Here is a 10,777-nt window from a genome sequence, read left to right as displayed (position 1 = left end):
AAATGCGTAATTAAATGAATAAATGTATGAATAAATAAATGCATAAAGAAATGTATAAATCAATACATTAATGTAATAATATAAGTTGATATCTAAACAGAACATAATTAAATAAATCGATTTCTACATTTCTGTATATCTACATTTATTTATTTATACATTTCTGTATTTCTTCATTTATTTATTTATACATTTCTGTATTTCTTCCTTTATTTATTTATTTATACATTTCTGTGTCCGTATGTAAATGAGCTTAGGATGGGCCGAACCTCATTCTTGAGCAGGATTGGTCACAGGAGTGTGATCGCTCCTGGTCTACTATTAATGTCTTACACATGTTGTTGTAGCTAGCTCTTTGCAGAAGTCTTCGTTAGCATTTGGCAACATGGCATTGTTTTTACAAACCATTTCACATCAATTGCTAGCTTTAGCAAACGACATTCTTCAATTTCGGCTGGATAAATTGACAGAGGACTTGGCTCAGCTCAATGCCGTTATGGATGTGGAAGTGGACCAAACAGTGTTCGAAAGTCTTTAAGAAGCTGCACGCCAACTTCATATCATCCCGGAACCAGAGGAGGCGACCCAAGGACGTCCGTCGTATATTTTACCTCCAAACATTATTGAGGCGCATTTACTTTGGGGTCACACCGCTGGTGACATAGTGGAAGTGTTCAGAGTGTGCGAGAGAACAATTTGCCGCAGTATGGAATCAGGTAATAACCCCACGTGTGTTTTTCTGGTTTAATTTTCTATCTTTTAAAAGTTGCACGATTTTTCCGCGAAATGTTTATTAGTGGTAATGTAGCAGGATGACTACTTTTCCAGTGGCTCTGCCCACTCGCAGTATTGTCCCCCTTAATTGTTTATTATATAAGGAGGGATCTGTAGATCTGCTCGCTCTCTCTGGCAGCTGGTACGCACCTCCCCCTTCCGGTTTACCTGGCTGCAGGTTCGGCAGACGCTCGGCACTCTCTGCAGTGTTGCGCAAATTGTTCCACCGTGCAGCCGCTGGCAGGTCGGTTGGTGGCTCGTTCTGTCCCGGAGCTATGCCACGCTGAAGTCCCGACTACCCTGAACCGTATTTGGACTGCTGCTGCTTTGTGGGGGGGATAAAACCCACACTTTTTACGGACATTGCCTGCTGCTGCGTTCGGGTGTTGAAATCCCGGTGTCCGTATTTTAATGCCTGTTGTATTGTGTTTTCATGTTTAGCTGCCTGAGGCAAGGGAGATTTTTCGTAATCATTTTTGTAGCTATTTTGGATTATTTGATGGTTCAGTTCTTTGAGTTCACACTGTAACCTGTTTCTATATTTTCTTTTTTTTTGGATTTGTATTGGAACTTTATTGTTGTTGAATTTATTTTCAGTCTCCCATTAACTGTCCATCTTTGTGATTCCAGGTGCTGAGGGCCTCACTGGTGATCCTGTTTAGTGATGGTGTCCCTTCGTGTGTAGTGTCTTATTCACTCCCCTGATTTGTTTTGCTTTGCCCTTGTGTGTTTGGAGTGTTAATATTGAATTGTGGTGCTCCTATTTTAAGTTTATACCTCCACCCCTCACTCACCTTGAGCACGAATGCCCCAGCCCTGGAAAACATGATAATTTATACTAATAGGATAACCTTTTTAGATTTGAATTGTGCCAAATAAACTGTTGTATATGTTTTTGGAAACACATCTCCCGCCTGCTCAGTGTAACGAACTTGTGTTGTCCTTTTGTTTAGATTTAGTAATTTACCTTATTCATAGATTTATTTATTTTCCCTGGGTGACTTCTCCCAGGGTGGCGTTGCTGGTTTCCTTTAGTTTCCTTTTTCCCTAGTTAGAATATAGATTATCGGGGTAGTTCCTACCCCACCTCACGCTTGCCACAGTAACTTGGATGAACTTTTTACATAGTCTGCCATAAAAGGTTTGCCTGAGTCGACAGTAGGTGACCTCTTAAACTAAGACGTGGTGTTCCTGTGTTTAAATAAAAAAAACAATTTTTGGAATTAAATCAATTCCATTTCATGATCAGGGCAGGATCCCAGGAACTGTTAGTTAGTTAATTAGTTTAGGTATAAACAACGAGATTTCTCCCATCTCCTCCAATCATCATGAATGACAATGGTTTGCGTGTATGATGTGGTAGCTCACCATTGTGACCGGGCGCACAGCTGCCCCTGTTACATGAAGATGACTTCAACAGCACCGTCCATGGTCGCGTTCAGACAAAACACTAACATCACGTCTGTCAGGTTGACCAATAAATTAGTAGAGGAGGTCTGCAATGCCCTGCCAAGTAACCTGAGAGCAGCTGCAAGAAACTGCTCTGTCTGACCAGTGGGATGAAGAGGGCGAGTACAGCCCTCCCACCCTGCTCATTGCTCCAGCTGTGGGGGACAGAAACGGAGGGGGGAGGAAACAAGCTACTGACGTTCACAACCCCCTGGACACGTTTCAGATGGCAGGGAAGAAAACAATAGGAAATCAGCGTGAAGGTTGTGAACTTGCGCTCTCTGGTGGGGTTAAAGGAGTTGAGATGGACCGAATTTCTTGGCCGAGGCGCATCCCCGAAGGGCAGCTGGAGGTGTTTGTATAAACCACCTGTGCACGGTGCCACAAACAGATACCGGGCACACCTGGCTCCACACATTGGGGAGGAGTGTGATTTTTGCTGTCAGACTGAGACCCTAGAACACTTGTTTGTTCAGTGTCCTCGGCTCTCAGCTCTCTTTGAACTTTTGAAGGGATGGTTTCAGGGTCTTGGAGAGGGCTTTTCTCCTGTTTTATTTATATTCGGTCCGAAAAACTGCAAAAAAGGCTGTCCACACATTGATGAACTTTTTGTCTTGTTCTGCCAAATTGGCCATCTGGCTGACTCAAAAAAATAGGGCCAGGGGTGCTGGTATTGCAGACCCGGTGAAGGTGATGAAGGGACTACTGAAAGCCTGAATCAGGCTGGAACATGCCTACTACCAGACTGTGGACGATGTGCAGGCTTTCCAGGATAGATGGACTACCGGCAGGGCTGGACTGGGACAAAAAAAAGGCCCTGGCATTTTTGCTCAGACCGGCCCACCACAATCGGTCGGACACAACCACCAACCAGTACACTATCCTTGCAGTCCCAGTAGATATGCATATCTACTGTTCCGTTCCCAAAAACCCATACAAAGCTGAGAACTACTGTAATTGCCATGGACCAGTTTACAATTGCAAGTATAGGTTACTTTGTTTTAAAGGGATAGTTCACCCAAAAATGAAAACTGTGTCATCATTTACTCACCATCAAGTTGTTTAAAACCTGTATGATTTTTTTATTCTGCTAAGCACAAAGAAAGATATTTGAAAGAATGTCGGGAATCAGACAGGTGATGGACCCCATTGACTTCCATAGTAGGAAAAAAAAATACTATGGTAGTCAATGGGGTCCATCAACTGTCTGATTATGACACCAAACAACATTTACCTCTATTTGTTGAGATACTTCCCATAAAAAACCTATACAAACAATTACTCACACAAAACGTCCTGATAGTATATCAAATTTAGAGTATTCACTTGCCGTAAAATTGCATATATTGATGATATTGGAAATTCAGAAGAAACATTAGAAAATATCTAGTTAGTTGAATATACAGCTTTCAAAATGCAAAGTGGGTTTTTAACCCCAAAATAACATACGTTAGCTACCTCTCCTAACGTGTAACTCATTGTGGGCGAGTAATAATACGTTTTTTTCTAGAGAAGAAGAGGCCGTTATGAGTTTTAAAAGGAAACATTATGTAACCGGTGGGTTGTTTGTCCCTAATGAGCCGCCGTAGAGGGAATTCCCCCCCAAGCCGGTACGTAGACTTCCGCATACCATTACATTAGCACTCGTATATAAACACACAGCAGACACCCGTACTGACGCTACATCCCTGTGCCACTTGCGCCAATCGTGGTCCCTGGGGCGGGTATTCCGCTCACTGCTGAAGGCCTGGTAGGTGTGTTTGTGCTCCTCATTTTTTAGTGAATTCTCAGTTCTCCTTTTTGTGTTTTAGACGCTGGCTCAGACTGCTGCGTGTGTAAAGGAGGCGGCCTGCTATGACGTAGCCGCTCTCTTGTAGTCATACTAGGTAATGCCAGTTTACAAGTAGAGAAGGAATATTTATTACATGTGTTAACTCTTTCTTGTCCTTACAGGCGCTGAGTGCCTTGCAGTTTTTTATTTGGGTCTAATTGGCATTTAATTTCGTTTTTGTTGTTTCTTTATTTAATTTACTTATTTACTATTTACTGTGTTTGTTTGGTGCTTAGTTGATTTTAATATATTGAACCCTGTGATTGGGTACTTGTGCTCATTGTGTCTTTTCCTGCTCAGGGTCTGGTCCGGGCGTGGCTTCTCATGGTGGGGGATTTGGTGATAGAGTTACTCACTGCTGCACCATCACTCCTTTTGAATGCCGTGGTATTTTGCACCTCCCTTCACCACTTGTACATTTTCAGTTTGCCTCTTTTCTTGATTTGGTGTGTGTATGAATGTGTGGCACGGAGCGTAGTGAGTGCTCTATTCCAGCCCCTTAGTCCTCCATCGTTGTGGCCGCTACTGGCCAGCCCTGAGTGTGGCTTTCTCTCTTTCTGGTTAGCATTGGAGCACATATGTTATAATTGGTATTTTTAATGATTATATTTAATACAATGAAATAAAAACATATATTTTCCTATTTTTAAGTCTCATTTCGCCAAATAAATTGCTCAAAATTGTATAATTTGTGTCTGGTCAATTACTTGTTGCATGCCACCATTATTCCAGGACCCAGCGGTCACAATTAGAATATCCCAAGTTGCAATTGAATAAGTGAACTCTCAACTCTGCTAGCTACAAAAACAGTGCCAAATAGCTTGTGGTGGCGGGCGTGGTTTCAGCTCGGCTGCAGGGGGGAGAGAGGGGGAGTGGCTCGGGGAACAGTGCCAGGTGAAAACAATAACAATCAGCAGGCAATGTGTGTGTGTGCTCTCCCCATTTGAGCAGTGAGGCGGGCGAGCGAAGAGAGGCCCCCGAATGAGCGAGCAGGACGCCGGCACGTGTGCTGCAAAAGCAGAAAAATAAAAGAATTAGAAACTGGCAGACTGGTCTCCAGCGTCTTCCTCCCAAACCTGACCCCGCACACCTTACAGTGGCGCCCAACTCGGCGGATGACGGACAAAAGGCAGCAGGATATGCCGACCCAACCGGCGCTCGCACTGGCGCAGATGATTGGGGAGCTGGCGGGGATCCAACGCGAGCAGGCAGAGGCGAACTGTAAGTTCATGGGGATGCTCCAGGTCCAGGTGGGGAGGCAGGCCCAGGCGCTGGAGCAATTGGTGGAGCGGTCGCGACCCGCACCTCCACCACCGGGGCCGACAGCGTTGGCAAGCCTGACCCTCCACCGCATGACAGCAGAGGACGACGCCCAGGCGTTCATGGAAGCCTTCGAGGCAACGGCGGAGGCGTGCGGATGGCCGGAGGGGGAATGGGCCGTGAGGCTGCTCCCGCTGCTGACCGGAGAGGCGCAGACGGCCGCCATGGGGCTTCCCCCGGCGGCCCGGCGGGACTACCCCGAGGTGCGGAAGGCCGTGGTCGACCGGCTGGGACTGCTGCCCGAGGACCACCGCCGGCGATTCCGGAGTGCCAGGATGGGACCGGAGGACCGACCCTTCGCCTACGGGCAGCGGCTCCGGGACGCGGCCGCCAGGTGGCTCCAGCCGAACGGGGCGGGGACGGCGTCGGAGGTCGTGGAGAAGGTGGTACTGGAGCAGTTTGTGGAGGGGCTCCCGGCCCGCACGGCGGCGTGGGTCCGGTACCACCGCTCACCGACGCTACAGGCAGCCACCACACTGGCTGAGGACTGGCGGTGCACCCCAGCGGGCGGGGCGACCGGGAGGGCATGCCGCCATCCAGCCGAGGAGCAGCCGCGCCACGGGGATGGAGCCAGCAGCCGACCGCGGGGCAGCCCGTACCGGCCCCACGGAGGGCGCCGATCGCCCTACACCGGGACCCCCCAACCTCAGCAAGCCCCGGCACCCTTCCTGACCCGCCGGGAGGTTCTCGAACGTCAGGGCAGGAGTGCTGGAGGTGCGGGCAGCCCGGTCACCTGCGGAGGGAGTGCCCGCTGATGGAGGTGGGCCAGGTGATCCGGGTTGCCGGCGCTCCATCACCCTCCCCCGGCCCGGGAGCGACGTACCACTTTCGGGTAAGAATCCAGGGGGGTACACGCCAGGCGATGGTGGATTCGGGCTGTTCGCAGTCCATGATACACCAGAGCCTGGTTCGACCGGGGGCATTGATGGAGGCGTCGCGGGTGAAAATTAGGTGTGTGCACGGGGACATTCAAGAGTATCCCATAGTGTCCGTCGAACTTAGGTTCAAGGGGAAAAAATATAGAATAAAGGTCGCGGTTAGCTCCCACCTGACGCACCCAGTAATTTTGGGAACGGATTGGGAGGGATTTAACACGCTAATGGGAGATGGTATTTGTGCTGTGCTCAGCGGTGACGCGAGGTCGTCCGACGCCGCCGGGGGAGGGGGGGAACCGGCGGAGCCTCCCGTGGAGACTCCGGCGGTTCCCGAGTTCCGCTCCATGGAAGATTTTCCACTCGAGCAGTCTTGTGACGATACTCTACGCTCAGCCTACAACCAAGTGATAATAATTAATGGTCATTTGGTGCGCCCTGACGCAGCACAGTCGTACCCGCACTTTTCATTGATTAGGGACAGACTGTATAGAGTGAGTCGTGACACTGGAAGGGGGCAGGAAAACACACAGTTGCTGGTGCCGAAAAGCCGCCGGAAATAATACGAATAAAGACAGAGTTCTGCAATACGACAAGTGTCCGTGCCCTCATTCCGGAGAACCCGGCAAACGATAGCCAGAGACGGCTACACCACTATATACTCACATATACATATATATTACACATAGTGGGTTATATATTCTAAAATTACTTTAAAGAGAGAAAAAAATCTACTTATGAGCATGAGAAAAATCTGTAGTATTTTTTTTTACCTTGCACACTATGTTAAAATTGGATGTCAGCGTACCAAAATACAAAGACAGTGAAATTGCCAAAAATGTGTTATTCACTCAATTCAAAATAGCGGAAAAAGACATGCTAGCGGTCGGCGGCCGGGCTGGCACAATCTATTTTTTCTTTGCAGCGCCAGCCTCACTGCTCATTTCAACAGATAGGACAGCTCTCACCCGGCACCCGCGCGCACACTGGTCTGATGCGTCACAACTTCAATCCTTCAACTTCAACAACCGGGAGTTTTTCGCGCGTCATTGACTTAGCAGGCTGTGATTGAAAATCGGGACTGGATCTGTCAAATCCAAATTGTCCATAATTCGTGATGTCCCGGGTAATACGGGACGGTTGGCAACCCTACAGAAACATTAGTCGAACATAGCCTGGCTGGGCCTGGCTGGGCCACAACGAAGGTGATGACGATTTAACTGTCAACTCATTTAATGAATATTATAATAAGGCAACAAACATAATCGTTGTCGGTTGTAGCTATTATGAAGTCTGAGTGTCCGGTTGTCATTTGTCAAATTGTCACTTAAAAGTTACTGCAATGGCCACTCAGCTACAGTCAAATAACACAGCATAAGCCCCAGTCTACCTCATCTGATGGATTTCTTGTCCAATCTTTTTTGATTTGCTTCCACTATTAATGCTCTTTTAGAGATCCTAAATTGAGACTCTGAAAGATCAGAGAATAGGAGACAATACAAGAGAAGAAACAAACAGATAAGTTCCGTGTGCCACATTATCATGTTAAAAACGTTTACTTAGCTCTCTACCAACCCTTTTATTTCCCTTCTTTGCCTTTCTCAAAATTGTAATATGCTTCTTTAGACAGAAACGCTTTCGTTTGTCTAACCGGTCGAACGCCACCTCCCTCTGCACCACCCCAACAGATCAAATGGACCTGTCAATGTCGCCCACCGCCGCTCCGCCCGCCAGTCCGTTGGCTGTAATAGCCGCACCCTCTCCAGCGTTAGTCGTGCCGACTTGCTTTCTCCGCGGACACGCGAACCGATTGTGTGCAACCTTGCCACACTCAAAACACCTGAGCTGCCCGGAGCTGGAGCTGCTCTCTGAGGACGCAATTCCTTCGAAAGCACCTCAACAAAAATCTCAAAGAGTCAGTTTTGAAACTCACCTGCTTAGCACAAAAGATTATTCTAAGACAATCGAACACGATTCAAAAGAATCTGACACTCGCACGACCCCTCACGCTCTCACTCACCAGAACCGGAAAGAGAGAGGGAAAGAGAGAGGAATTGCGAGAAGTGTGACAATTCCATTGCGGTGGCCACCTCGGTTTGTGTACCCTTGGTTGGTATGTGTGGCCGAATCGATATTGGTAATATATTAATGAATGCACAGAACAGACACGTGTCTTTATTGTCATTTATACGCACGCCGTGTTCTCTGTACGTTCGGAGGCTCTTTTTCGGGTTTTACGGACACGGCCCTGCGAATGTTGCGAAAGCGGTCCCGTGCTATTTACGGATCACCGCACAGTCACTCGCCCGCTCGACACCGTAAAGTACAAGCCGTATGCTCTCCCGACATGTCGAATGTCTACCTGTGCGGTCCCGGTGAGTGTCGATGTTGTCCCGTGCATGTGTGTGTGCGTGCGCCAACAGGTAAGCTCGCGAGTGCATCCCAAGAAATCCCCACGAGGCAAACCGGGGCGAGGCAAAATGATCCAGGGTTCTTTCTCGCCGCAGGGCCTGACGAAGCGGGTGTGGAGGGAGCCCGGAGAAGCCGTGACCGTCAGGTGCCGATCTTCCCATCCGAACACTGAGTACCTGAGTCTAATGACAGGTCCCTGCGGTGACGTAAGAGTCCTGTTCAAAGACGACCAGCCGGGGGGGTGGCACCGCCGCCCTGGAATACCAAGGCAGACTTCGGTGTAGCGGAACGTTCCCGGACATTTTATATACTCTGCAGTGTGTGGGTGGGAGATCTGCTCAAGCCTCAGCAGTAAGTGTTTTGCCCTGTTTTGCTGAATGCAGTAGTAGCATGCACTAATGGCAAGGAATGCTTTTTGTCCACCCCAATTGTGGGTTAGAAACTTGAAATTATGACTTAAGATATGCGCATGCTCCTTCGTTGTTTGGTAGATTCCAAACCCTATTGGCGACTTTTTGTCAACAGCGACGAATCCAGCGACCTTATCTGGTTTTATTGGAGACTTTTGTGGTGTCTGACGTGAAAGCACGTGTTGTTTTGCAATTACTGTCCTCAGAGAGTCTCACAGAAACTTCGAGGCTTGCAGCAGTTCCAGCTGCACTCTTTGCTGTCCTGGCTCCCAGATGGTGGAATGAGCTCTCTGACGACATCAGGACTGCAGAGAGCCTCTACATCTACTGCCGAAAACTCAAGACACATCTCTTTAGACTCTACCTTGAGTAAAACACTAACAAACTGTAGCACTAACAAATCATAGCACTTAAATTATACTTATAATGGCACTTTTCTATAACATGTTTTGAAACTGCTTATTTGATGAAAAGTGTACTTTCTTGTTACTTGTCCTTCTGAGTTTGTATCTCTATGTGGAAATGGACTTATTGTAAGTCGCTTTGGATAAAAGCGTCAGCTAAATGACATGACATGCCACAACGCCTTGCACCACGTCACAGTCAAGCATCATCTTGTGCTGCATTACAGGTACCAAACCCAACTCCATACCTCGCATCAGAATAAAATCCCCTGTTTCTGTTGCAGGTGAAAAAGGCAATGCTGATTTCAAAATAAAGGAATGCTTTGCACCCGTGTCTCTCAAAATCTTTATAGACACACGCCCCTCCCTTCCCACCAGAAAAACTACAGCATCAGCAACAAAAGGCTCAAAATCATGACTCTCTGGACTAACATTCAAGATTTGGCCCCTAAACACTGGAACAGGACAGAGCTGTAGCAGATGGATACAACTTGCGTTTATTCCTATTCCGTAACACAGGGCACTGATCTTACCAATGGCCCGAGCCGTGACAATAATGACTTTTGCCACCATCATCTCTCACCCATGAGGCTTTAAATGCATGCGTGGGACGGGCTACTAAAGACTGGACCCCAAAAGGAGCGCTCCCGAAGTTGTTACCTTCATGTCTCCGATCAAGGGTTGAGCACCCTTGACCAAAACCACTTTTGTGCAACACAAAATCGTCCGCCAGCTCAGCTGCTCTAAGGGTAGTGGTTGCTTCCTGTTCACTTAAATACGTAGCAATACACGTTACCAACGTGTATCTAACGTTACCAACACGTGGCTAACGTAACCAACACGTGCATTTAAGAACCTCTTATCAAAGAACCGAGGTTATGTTAAGTAACCCAAAGTTATTTTTCTGACTTCGTTGCGGTCACTATGGGAGATAAAGACCGCTCCCATGCCATTCCAAGTCATCCCAAGCCAAGTCCAAAAAAAATTAACCCGGTAAAGACTCTCACACGGACGCTGGCGCGTTGGCCTTTAGCACAGTGTGTGCTAACGACGGCCCTGAGACATCGAGCCTGTAAAACCTTACAAAAGTGTGAGGTGTAGACCAGCTCACTGCCGCACAAATATCCTGCACTGGAACACCCTTGAACAGGGCCCATGAAGAGGCCATACTCCTTGTGGAATGAGCCCTCAAACCCTGGGGGGGCTGCAAACCCTTACAACTATAGGCTAGGGATATGGCCTCCAGCATCCAGTGGAACAGCCTCTGGCGTGACAATGGCTTGCCTTTGTGAGAAGTGGCCCAGG

At 48.0% G+C, this 10,777-nt stretch overlaps 1 protein-coding gene across 4 annotated transcripts; it reads left to right on the top strand.

The window, feature by feature from the left end:
- The first annotated feature begins 3,861 nt into the window (after positions 1–3,861).
- Positions 3,862–10,556, top strand: LOC134132719 (uncharacterized). Of its 4 annotated transcripts, none has more exons than XM_062564445.1 (3): positions 3,862–3,973; positions 5,006–9,009; positions 9,275–10,556. In XM_062564445.1, the coding sequence occupies exon 2, from the start codon at positions 5,170–5,172 to the stop codon at positions 6,127–6,129; it is 960 nt and encodes a 319-aa protein (XP_062420429.1). In that variant the 5' UTR covers positions 3,862–3,973; positions 5,006–5,169; the 3' UTR covers positions 6,130–9,009; positions 9,275–10,556. The 4 variants fall into 4 exon arrangements, with proteins under 4 accessions (XP_062420429.1, XP_062420428.1, XP_062420427.1 ...); XM_062564444.1 differs by having other exon boundaries at positions 4,355–9,009; XM_062564443.1 differs by having other exon boundaries at positions 3,862–3,977; positions 4,355–9,009.
- The last annotated feature ends 221 nt before the right edge of the window (positions 10,557–10,777 follow it).

This window comes from Pungitius pungitius, chromosome 9 (genome assembly GCF_949316345.1).
Source record: "Pungitius pungitius chromosome 9, fPunPun2.1, whole genome shotgun sequence".
NCBI lineage: Eukaryota > Metazoa > Chordata > Actinopteri > Perciformes > Gasterosteidae > Pungitius > Pungitius pungitius.
Note: the sequence above shows the minus strand (reverse complement) of the source record. Positions and strands in the feature narration are given on the sequence as shown.

Coding starts and splice junctions, on each gene's coding strand:
- LOC134132719 (XM_062564445.1), top strand. CDS start 5,170: ATGACGGACAAAAGGCAGCAGGATATGCCGACCCAACCGGCGCTCGCA.